An 11725-nucleotide genomic window follows, 5' to 3' on the forward strand; every position below is an offset into this window, starting at 1 on the left:
CGGATGAGGAAGTGGCTTCTCAAAAACCCTTCGCGACACCGACGTTCACCCCCCCTGTCGATTAGTAAATGCTGTGTAAGTAATTAATGATTCCCAGCATTCAGTGTATATGCGTGCGTTTGTGTGTGTGTGTGTGTGTGTGTGTGTTCTTTACACTCGCTTCTTACTGCATCCTTGTTCAGTTTTACGATTTTCTCGATCATCGGTTAAATAGTTCGCTTAATTTCAACTCTCTCTCTCTCTCTCTTTCTCTCTCTCTCTCTCTCTCGCTCTCTCGATTCTAGTTTACTCTTAAAATACTTCTATGTTTTCCGCTTCCTACCCTCTATCCCAGTGCCATACACAAAAGAAAAAATGGAGTTCGCTTGCACCATGGGTGTGTTTGTTATTATTTTCTCGTTAATCGTCGATTCTCGTCTACCGTTATTCGATTTGTTTTTCTTTTGTCAGCTTTATAGATATTATTAATTACCTCTTCCTCGAACGAGCACGATAACCGTAAACATGTGTGTGTCTCAAACTGCGTGTTTCCATTTCGTTTCGAAACCCGACAAGATCATGGGCCGTTCTCGCGAGCGATCAATGAAATCAATGCGTCGACAACAACCGAAGGCGAACCTAACCACCCACTTCTCTCCCGTGACTCTTCCGATTTTACAAATTGTTTTTTTTTTTGGCAAGTGCCGTTTTTCTCTTACTTTTTTTTCTTTTTTCGGGCACTCCCTCTCTCTCTCTCTCTCTCTCTCTCTCTCTCTCTCTCTTTCTCTCTCTCACCTTCTCTCTCACTCTTTCTCGATTGCTCTCTCTCTCTCTCTCTCTCTCTCTTCCTCTCTTCCTCTCTCAACCCTCAATCTCAAACGGTTCAATCACCCCGAGAAAAAAGATATGTTAGTTAAACAATCGTGTCGGATCAACTGCGAATACGACCGCTCGCGAACGACATGCTGTCTCGGCTGGGACATTCTTTGCGTGTGAGAACGGATCCTGTCGATGCGAACTATCGTGTCACCCAGCAACCGAGGGGCAAAATTCAATGGAACATACTTTTTAATTCCAACGTGATCCTGCAACGAATACCAAAGTGTATATTAAAACAAAACAGCAGTACACAACATCCTCTGGAAACACGCTTATTTTTTTCTTTTTTTTTAGAGATGCCAGTAAACATTGATTAGCTAATTCATTCGAGAACTAAAGTCTATTCAACGATTCATCACTATGTAAGTTATCGTTCTTTGTTTGTTTGTTTGTTTTTCATGCGAAAACGGTTTACAAAGAATGTCCCAGACCCCGAGTTCGCAGAATCACGATCAATTTGTAGACGTTGCGTATATATTCTTTTCTTTTGTTTCTCTCTTTTTTTTTGTCTGTTTTCCCTGAATATATATATATATTTTGTTTTTTTTTATGTAATAAGAAATAACCCACGAGCAAGGCCAAGCCATTCAGCGCATCTCTCCATCACGGGTCAATTAAAATGGTCATGAGGTTTGCCACTCTTTGAAATCAAAGCCTTGCTGGGGTTTAGGGGCGCTGGCGGCATACCCACCTTGGTTGCTTTCTCCTCCCTGATATGAACGCTGTGGATAACTGGTGTCAGCGTAATTACCGTATGCGGAGTACCCAGTGTAATCCGGTGTCTTGGCGGAACTGCTACTGGACCCAGGTGCACCTGAACCGGTGGTCTGTCGCGAATACATGTCACCTGGAACATTGATTTTTCAACGTGGAGTTATCGAACCGTCACCACTTACCGCGCCTCATTTATTCAGAAGCGGGAAATACTGTGTACGCGACGGTCGGAGATACATTCTCATTGCCACCCGCGGGCTGACTAACCAATTCACCCATTCACAATTATTTCATCGACATGCCTGAGTCGGCAACAAACGATAGCAACAGTCCCTATACGTTGGCATACCAATTTTTCGTATCAACATATCTTTTATGAATTTAGTTGATGTATTACTACTCTACAATCGTCACTGGCGTCTTTATGCACCTCTCTTGAGTAGGCAGAAAACAATAGCAACAGCCCCTGTACGTGAAACGGCAATTTTCCGTCTGATAATTTTTACTCGTAAACTATCACATATGCACTTACAGTTAGACTATGAATTTTATGCATTTATGACAAAAGTGAGTTGATAGAAATAGTAGAAAGCATTTAATAATGTTAATGCATTGTTTCTACATCTAATGCAAATTTTTCAGCGTACAATTTTTTTTATTTTTTACTACAAAATCAATACACAGTACAAACTGTGCCACTGAATAATTAACAACTGCCATTAAAAGCTCTTGTCCTCATCGCTATGCTTGAATTTGCTTTAATCAATAAAACGAATAGAAAATTAAGAATTTTAGTACAGCGAATATGTTAATTTAGAATGATTATAGCAGAGTAAACGTCGCTGTCGCACGAACAGGAGAGTCGAATCGTGTGAATCCGCGTAGCAATTAAAAATGTATCTTCTCCATCAATCGTTCGGTTGAATGTGTTAGTGTCTCTTTGGAAATAGCGTAGTTGTATTCGTATAAAATCCTGAGACCAGTATAGACTGCGTTTCAAGCGTGTTCGGCTTTCGCTCTCCGGCGTGGTATTTACTAAATAGACATTCACAAAGCAAACGCCACTCTTGCAAAAGGTAATTTCGTAAAGGAGTTCGAAAGAAAGAACTAGTCACGCGGAGATAGCCGAGCGCAGGCATATAATACTGATCTCAGGATTTCACGGAGCGCGAATCGATGTCTATTGTTGTTATTAGAAACATGTGTTTGTTTTTTTTCGCGGAATGAATAAATCAGAACGATAAAATGTTTATTACAAAAGAAAATAGACATGAATCCGTCGCCTAACTCTGCTTGGTAGGCAATACAGGAAATGAAAGGAGCGAGAGTAGGACTGTTCCATCATACTTTACTTGCGAATCACTAATCAATTGAGAACCAAAAAAAAATGAGAAATTTCGATATATCGTCCGATTCGAGCAAAACAAACAAATTGTAATTATACGAAACTAGTTTCTCCAAATACCTACTACTTCTATGTCTAATTACATAAGGCGCCAATCAGTAATCCATTATTTATATCTAGGAGGTACTATGTTTGAGTATAAATAAAAAACAACCAACGTAAGTAGAAAGAAAATACTTGTATTGGTTCACATGGTACAAAATCAAAAATAAAACTAAAGGAAGAGTTCAAACAAGTACGATCAAAATCAAACAGTGAAACGATGAATGAGGAAGTGCGATATTTTGGATGATTACTACTGTTTCCGGCTAACAATCAGAAAAGCGTAAATACTATGGACAAGCGTAGCTCTAAAAACAAAACAAACAAAAAAGGGTTCACTACTACATAGTCTATAGAGTCATCACAATCATATCGTGTCTTTCTAATCAACGGTCTCACTTTAATTTCCAGTACGATATTTCGTGGCTGCTCGTACACGGTCACGCATGCCTACGGCCCAAAAAGCGAAAACAGACAAATTCACAAAAAAAAAACAAATGGAAAAACAGAGGGAGAACTTCCGGGATCGCGGGATTACATCGTCGCAAGGGATCGAACAATTGATTCGTTAAGAAATAATTGATTAACTTTCGTGTTCTTCCGACCCCAATGCATACTAGCTCTTGCGTTTCCGCAAACCAGATCAGACACAAACGATTAAGCACGACCCGGGAGGTTCGGACACTGGCAAAGGTGACATTAACCCTTTCGATCTTACGAATGAACCAAATAAAAATTTTATTACATAATTATGACTAATCTTTAGACTACGAAGATCAGTTCTTCAAAATATCGACTAGAAACTAGTTAACGTTTAAAAACACGAGCGCACATATGCGCGCGATTTGAAGATTAACCCTCTATAGCCCGAATTTTTGTCACAAATATAAACAACTTTCTGCAATGTGATAACAGCAAATATCATCATCCTCTATACACAAATTAACAACAAATATACAGTTCAACCAACAATCGAATTTAGTCAAGACATATATAAAAGCGTGTATCGACAACAGCGATGCGTAACATTGATCCATTGGTTAAAAAGGAGACACAAAAGAACACTCTTGTCACACACCGAAGCTGAACATAAGAATCGAAAATACTGACACGTCAGTATGCAACTTCAAAGTTCCACGGAACCATAGAGGGCTAAAGTAAAACGATTAAAGGGTTAACAATCACAAAAAAGGAAATAAAAAACCGAGCTCTTCGAAATCGACATCGACAAGAAGGGGTACGGGATGGGGAGGCAGTCGTCTTTTTCCAATCGAGAAGGAAAAAGAGGAGAACCTAAGGGTGGGACAGCGCATTAAACTAAACAGACAGAAATAGAGAAGGAAACAGTAAGTGGCTTTAGCTATAGTCAAATAGTTGGTACTGGAGTTGTACGATGCGAAAGGGTGGAAAGAGGAAAGACGTTGATTGACTGAGCTTGAAGACTCACCCTGCGGGCCAGAGGGGTTCGAGTTGGAGTTGGGCTGCGAGGAGTTGGGCTGAGGGGGCTGAGGTGGTGGCTGGGTCCCTGGAGGTGGCCCATTCTGTGGCATGTTCCAGGAGTTCCAGGAACCCCCGGGCCCGCCCCCCGCAGCCCCGCCAGTACCCGCCGTGGGCCCGTAGCCCCCTGAAGCGGCCGCCGCCGGCCCACCTGCGATCATCAACCACACAAAACACGTGTCACCGACCACCGACGTCTTGTTATGCAGTTTTCTCAGGCTACGTTCACTCTGCTGCGCTCCCCTCTTCCGCAACAACCCCCTACAATCTACCCTCAGCAAGCTGGCCCGATAAAAGTTAACCATCGTGACTCGAGTAAATGCAATTTCACTGTAACCAGTAAATCTGATCGAATCAGAGGCGTCGGCAGCACAGCGAACGTAGCCTACTTGGTCAACCACTTCAGTGCCAAGCATGCACCGATAAGCGGTGTTTTAATGGAATCATGAGACTTCAAAGAAAATGCTCAAAATACCAGCGGTTCGCCGCGATCTGTCGGCGACCGTAATTAATTGCTGTAAAAAAGATGCGAACTTTAAGCAACAGACTCCAAAGCGTTTTCTTTTTCCGATCGCTAATGGTGAGAACTTACCTCCGAGATTCTTCTCTTCTGAAAACATGTGAAAATCGGTACAATAATGGAATGATAACGGTTTCTCTCTCTCTCTCTCTCTCTCTCTCTCTCTCTTCTAAAGGGTGACGAAGGCGAAAATTTAAAGGAACAACTAAAGCTTGCTCGCTCGTTGCAGTCTTGGCACTTGAATGGGGTTAATTTTGCTAACAGCAATGTTCCTACACGTATGTCACTTCTTTTTAGTCTCGCGAATTTGTTTCCGCTTGATCCTCTGAGAAGGAGAATCGAGCGCAAACTGCGTGAGGGAAAAAAGAGCATGATCACGAGGTCGAATGATTCGGAAGCGTCGACTCGAATTCGTTCTTTCGCCGCTAATGGTGAGAGATGATTACGGTAGAAGTTGAAACGCAGTTCGCAACGGTGAACACGCGAAAAGATACCACGTGCGTATGTATATGTATCGGCAAGCAGTTAAATGGAAGTCCGAACCGACACAATCAATCCAAGATACTCGTTTATGATTGTCCTAATGTATTCTCTTTCCATGGCGTGTAACCTCCAGGGGGCATCGAAATAAAGATAATTAATCTCGCGTTCTATAGGTATTTGTTTTCTTTTTTTTTTAATCATTTCTCGTGTTCATATCTTTCTCTTTCTTCTCCTAACATCTCCAAGGAGGATGGAGGGGGAGAGGACAGGATCAAAGTTATTGTTAATCTTTATAACTATGACCTTATCGTGTGTTGTCCTTAAATAAACAAACGAAAACAGAAACGAGTTGCGAAACGCTAACTTTTCGAAAGCAACTCGATGGAAACGTGTTGTCCGTGGTTGTGAAGAAGGCAGTTGGAAGGGACCTGGGCCTGATTGGTTATTAGTAGGATCTTTATGCGTTTATAGTATGCGCGCGTTTCTCAAATACAAGAAAACATGCATAGTAACAAACATTAGTGACACTTTTGCTCTATGTTTACTGTAAAGAACTTTCTAGCTGATAAATTGAACTTGTTCCTTATCCTGGTTTTCGTGAAGTGAGCCATGAAATTTAGAGTTCGCATAAAGATCCGCAGTCTCGTTATTTACCCCTTCCGGTCCCCTATGTCGAGCCAGATTCGATATTTACTTTTGCACCAATAATCTGTTATTTTACTGATCTGCATTACGTTCGTCAGTAATGCCACAATTTCTCAGCTGTTATAATTGAACGATACGATGTTGTAGCGAAGTCCAAAATAGGTATACATGATTTAGCTAACGGCCGAGGTGACAATGAATCGAATTACGAATGGATTAACCTATTGCCCCTGAGCCATTCCGAGTGCCTTCTTCTCAACCATGGACAGTACAAGAAACTTCTATTCAACATCCTTGATGTTCCATGTCGTGGATTAAGTAATTAATTAATTTCTCCGACTCTGTCGAATAGTCTCAATCATCATGGAGTCGAACTTAGTTGAAATGTCTTCGCTAGATGAGAAGATTCTTTTGGGGAACTCACCATAGCTGCCATAACCTTGAGTGGCTGCTGCAGGCTGAACGTTGTAACTGCTACCCCATTGATGATGAGGGGGTGGTGGTATCTGTTGTTGTTGAGGAGGTCCAGGAGGCGCGCCCCACCCCTGAGAATTATATTGAGTGGTATATCCAGCATATCCACCCGTCTGGGGACTTGTTCCCCAGCTCTGGTACTGCTGCATCATGTTTCCCGGTGGTCCCATCGGGCCTCCCATCATCGGTCCACCCATTTGTCCATTGGGCCCGCCCATGGGTCCCATATTCCCCGCCATTCCCATCGGAGGTCCGCCAGGCTGTGGCGGACCCCATTGTCCTTGATGACTGTCATTCATCTTACTGGAAGAGTCACGCGGCTCTGCACGCTTGATCTCAACCTGCAACCAGAAGAAGACCCGAACCGAATTATAAAGATCGTTTCTCGCCAATCGACACAGGCCTCCGAGATAATGCAACAGATAGAATCGAAAACATCCCACCTGTTGCCTTAATTTCATTTACAATGATCGAAGCTTTTTTTCTTTTTTTCTTTTAGAAAACTCGCCAAGTCTTACATAAATATACTAGATATATGTATATGCTAAATTTTTCAGTTCTCGAATCGTTTCTCTTCGCATCGTGTAAATTTTCTTTCTGTTTTTTCGATTTTCTGGATCTTTTTCTTTTTGTTTAACTGATACTTACATAGTAACTAAGCGTACAGTTGTTTAGCGTTTAACATAGTACGAAAAAATAGTGTAAAATAAAATAAGTACTATAACTAAGATTAATAGTTACGACTATGTAAGAGTATGTAATTAAATTAGATTATGCTAACGATCGTACTTATTATTATTTTACATTACATTATTCTAGGGATATTATGTATTATATTGTAGAAGTTATTTATACATATATATATATATATATATATATGTATATATAAATATATATAATATATGCTAGTGTGTAGGTATGCTATACCTGTTTTCCATTCAAGTTGACGAAATGCTCGGCGACGCACCGGTCCACAGCATCTTCATCCTCGAAGCTGAGAAAGCCAAATCCTGCCGTCCAAACGTGATAGTATATCAAAAATTGCCCCATATATTTACACAACAAATACACCATTTACTTTTTTTTACTCTTTTTGTTCTCATTTTTATGTACCCGTTCGAAATTTTTTGTGAAGATTACAGCTTGTTCGTACAATTAATTTCGTGTTCAACTGTCCATTATATCTAATTACTTCTGCTATGTTAATGATATAACGTGTGACTAGACTTAATTTGGAGTATTTTTGAGTGTATAAATAATTTAATATTACAATTTTAATATCGATTAAAAACATGCATCCTCTAGAAGTTTTAAGATACTTATTATTACTATCCATCTTATGTGTGCACATAAAGCTTAATGTACTTAATCTAAAAAATTTATGATGGCTGTTTTGAAGAAGCTTTTCTTTTTGATAGTATATGTATATTTTTTCAGATTAGAGCTAGAAGAATCGATCGTACGTAAATCGAAAATCGCGAATTTTTTGTCGAACTGTGAGTATCGTCTCGACGATGTTTTTATTCTCCGACGAGAATATTTTTTCCTAGTTATGGTATTGAAAGATTAATATAAAAAGCAATCCACACTGTTAAAAAAAAATCATAAGATGCGTAAAAACGAAAATTCACTTGAGCTATGAAAACACATTAACTTCTTGAATGCAGCCACCAAAAATGAGTAAATATTTCAAGAAGAAAGAAAGATATAAACGTGTATCTCGTATTTACTAAATTGTTTAACCACAAGGACACCAATGTTAAGGCAAAAATTATTCTATACTAAAAAGCCATAGAAATTAATGATACCCTAAGTTTATTTTAGTTATAAATTGTATACTAATATTTAAGATTAATTCTTTATATAATATATGCCGGTTAATGATAAATATAAGTAATTGATCTTATTATCCAGTGGAGCAAGACAAATATAGGTGGATATAATTTAATAAAAAATAGGACGTACAACGTATCTTACTAATAGCTTAACTTCAACTTATTTTATGTACATTTAACTTATGTACTTAATAACCTATTCTTAATAAAAACTTAGCCAAAATCACATTATGTGTAAATACATTTAAATGTAATTTAATGTAACATAAATAATTATCTTAACTTCTTTTTAAGGTAAGACAAGGCGAATTATTAAGTGTAGCAAAATAGGATAAAAACACTACATAAATAACTATATAAGTATAATGCATATAAGTTTCAGTTTGTGTATGGGAGCTTAAAGTATTTCGTAAATATATGTGTATGTATATATATATATATATGCATATGTATATATATATACATATATACATATCGAAAATAAACAATATTAATTAAGAAGAGTATGAATCAGGATGTATTAATTATAATTATCAAAGGAAGCAAGAGCAGGGTCATTTAAAAAAAAAAGAAGGGTAATCAAGCAGGGGAAGTTCAATGACCATTTATTATTGATTGGCTTAAGCATAGAACTGTGATTAACTTTTAAGTAATTATTTGCTAGTCCTAGTATGTATGCATTATTTTTAGATTAAGAACTGGACAAAATTTTGAGATTGTACTTCAAATGGGTGTGCTGCATTCAAGTCAGAATTTTTGATTTTATTTGTCATTATCAAAAATACCACCATTAATTCTATACACAGAATTTGATTCTTTTTGTAATATACGTATTTAGTTACTGATATAACAGTGCTATCTGTGTAAAAAAAAATTTATTTCAAGAATTCTGACTGTAATTTTGGTCACGTAATAAACAAGATGATAAAAATAGACTACTTTCCATTTTTGTGATACATTGTTTTTTATAGCTTCCACAATGGTCAAAAAATAAATTAGAATGATTAGTGACCTGTTTATTTGACTTGTGTGGAAATTACACAGAACAATGCTGTAACATAAATAGAGATAATTACTGCAGCGTACTCACCTCTTGATTTCTTTTTCTCCTGGTCATACATTATCACCACTTCCATGACCTTGCCAAAACGATTAAAGAAAGACCTCAAATCAGTCTCTGTCACGTTACTTGGTAAACCACCAAGGAAAACTTTCGGGAAACCTCCGCTTCGTTTTGGCTTCTGTTGAGTGCGTGGGTTACAAGGTTTCGGGTCAATCTGTACGCAGCAAAATCATTCAAATCAATGCATCAATAGAACTTGAACAAAACAAGCTAAGAAACTTCCTTATACCAAGAGCTGTACTCACAGTGCGCCCATCAAGTTGATGAGGTCCATTCTGGAGAACCAAAGGGACATTAGCTGGATCGCTGAATGTTACAAATCCAAAGCCACGACTGCGACCGGATTCACTATTTTTCATAACAACGCAGTCGATTACATCGCCGTAACGGCCAAAGTAGCGTTGCAGATTTTCCTGTGTTGTCTCCCAAGACAAACCACCCACGAACAACTTTCTGCAGCAACAGAGGAGAAACAACAAGATTACATAATTAATATTCATTTAGAAATGAAATTCGCAAAGTGACCATAAATACAAACATTGATACTACACCCCATTCATAATCACAGATACTTATTCGATTTATCTTAATTACTGCCTAAGTGAAGCTTTTAATTTTATAATTTAATATTCGAGCTGCTAATGCATAAAAACAAAATAACGCTGATTAATACAAACGATCTATGACTTCTCATGTACAGTTAAAGTTACTATGAAATAAAGCCCAGTAGGCCGCATATTATTCTCGGTCAGTCGAGCGTGTGCGAGGAAAAGCACAACGGCGAGAGAGCACGAAAACGCTGTTCAGGATATAGAGCATAAAAATAGGGGATCTAGAACCGAAGGATGTAACGCGAGGCGGAGGTGTACTTTCGCGCAGCGACGATAAACGGAAAATCCGCGAAATCTTCGACATAACGCTGGATTAATCCTTTCCTTCCTAAAGGCGTCTATAGTCGGCCAACATTGGCCGAACGCTTTGCACTAAACGCGGCTATAGTCGCCCCTAAAGATTTTACAACCCCCGCGCTACAATGCCAATTCAGCCCCGTGATTTCGAACGGAATTTACCGAATGGTTATTAATCTCCTCCAAATCGAAATAAAATGCTGTTTTGTTGTTACGGTTACTTAAAACACATATGTATACAGTCTATACGATTTTTCTTATTTTCTAAGAAGATCTAGGCATTGCGGATGCAGGGAAAATCAAAGTGCAAGGGGTAGATAGCTTCGCTTGGGTTCGTTATTTGAATTTTGTTTGAGAGACAGAGACTCAATAATTAGAGGATGGAAAAAATCGCAGATGGCATTTAAGAAGAGGGTGAATGGCAAACGTACGGTTTCCCCGATGGGAAAAAGCAATCGTACCGGGTGAAGGAGAAGGAGCCGGCATCGGTGAATAATTAGGAGTGTGAATTAGTTTTGAGGAGTTTCCAAAGGAGGGCTCTAGTTGGAGATGTAGAACTGCAAGAACCGTTGGACCGAAACTCTCAAGCCCGTTCGGAAGTTGTTATTATTAAAATAATAAGATGAACGAATATAATAACGAGGCGTCCTCGAGCGGATCGAGTTTGTTAATAACGCCGTTCTAGTTGTACGAATCGGAGGCCCTGTTTTGAAAGTGTTCGTATGAAATATATTCGCGGTGCTGATACACTTCCCCCGTCACGAGAAAAACTACCAACATCGAAACCGTTCTGTCGGCCCGCGGGGGGAAGAAAGGTTGGCCTCGAGGCTGCCTCGGGAGGAACGCGAGGGCCCGATGACGTCTCCGGTCGTCGAACAGCCACGATTTCGCACGGGTTCGATCGCGAATTAACGTACGCGGAGAGGAGATGCGAGCGGTGCGCGATACGCAAATGGAGATCCCACGCAATACGAGCCGTCGGGCCGTGTACGCGTCCCGATCCCAACGGTCCTACGCGCAAAACCCGCCGTTTTCGTTGTTTCTCTACTCACCCCTTTTCGTCGTCGTCCATTTCGGTCTTCACTCTCATAATATTTCACTTAAAACTACGAGAATGTTGTTAGTATAAGGGCGCGAACGGGAATATGGCACGATGCTTAGCGCGGACGAGGGTAATGGCTCCCCACAATGAACGCGACGTCGAGAACAGAATGTAAACGT

At 39.5% G+C, this 11725-nt stretch overlaps 1 protein-coding gene across 13 annotated transcripts in view; it reads right to left on the reverse strand.

Annotated features, from left to right (window-relative positions):
* Hrb27c (Heterogeneous nuclear ribonucleoprotein at 27C) overlaps window positions 1-11725 on the reverse strand; it is a 40419-nt gene extending 28694 nt beyond the window's left edge. For 9 of the 13 annotated variants that reach the window (XR_013082243.1, XR_013082239.1, XR_013082242.1 and 6 more), the window contains exons 1-7: window positions 11557-11724; window positions 9842-10049; window positions 9564-9750; window positions 7566-7648; window positions 6589-6979; window positions 4467-4667; window positions 1550-1705 (exon numbers count right to left, since the gene is read on the reverse strand). Coding sequence is in view for 7 of the 13 variants with exons in the window: in XM_076787657.1 (XP_076643772.1) it covers window positions 1550-1705; window positions 4467-4667; window positions 6589-6979; window positions 7566-7648; window positions 9564-9750; window positions 9842-10049; window positions 11557-11594 (1264 nt within the window). In the remaining 6 variants the exon portion in view is untranslated. Of the gene's footprint in view, window positions 1-861; window positions 1065-1549; window positions 1706-4466; window positions 4668-6588; window positions 6980-7565; window positions 7649-9563; window positions 9751-9841; window positions 10050-11556 lie in introns of those variants that run through there. The other 4 variants (XM_076787621.1, XM_076787612.1, XM_076787659.1 and 1 more) reach the window with 3 other exon arrangements.

The sequence above is a fragment of the Halictus rubicundus genome, chromosome 1, assembly GCF_050948215.1.
Source record: "Halictus rubicundus isolate RS-2024b chromosome 1, iyHalRubi1_principal, whole genome shotgun sequence".
Taxonomy (NCBI): Eukaryota; Metazoa; Arthropoda; class Insecta; order Hymenoptera; family Halictidae; genus Halictus; species Halictus rubicundus.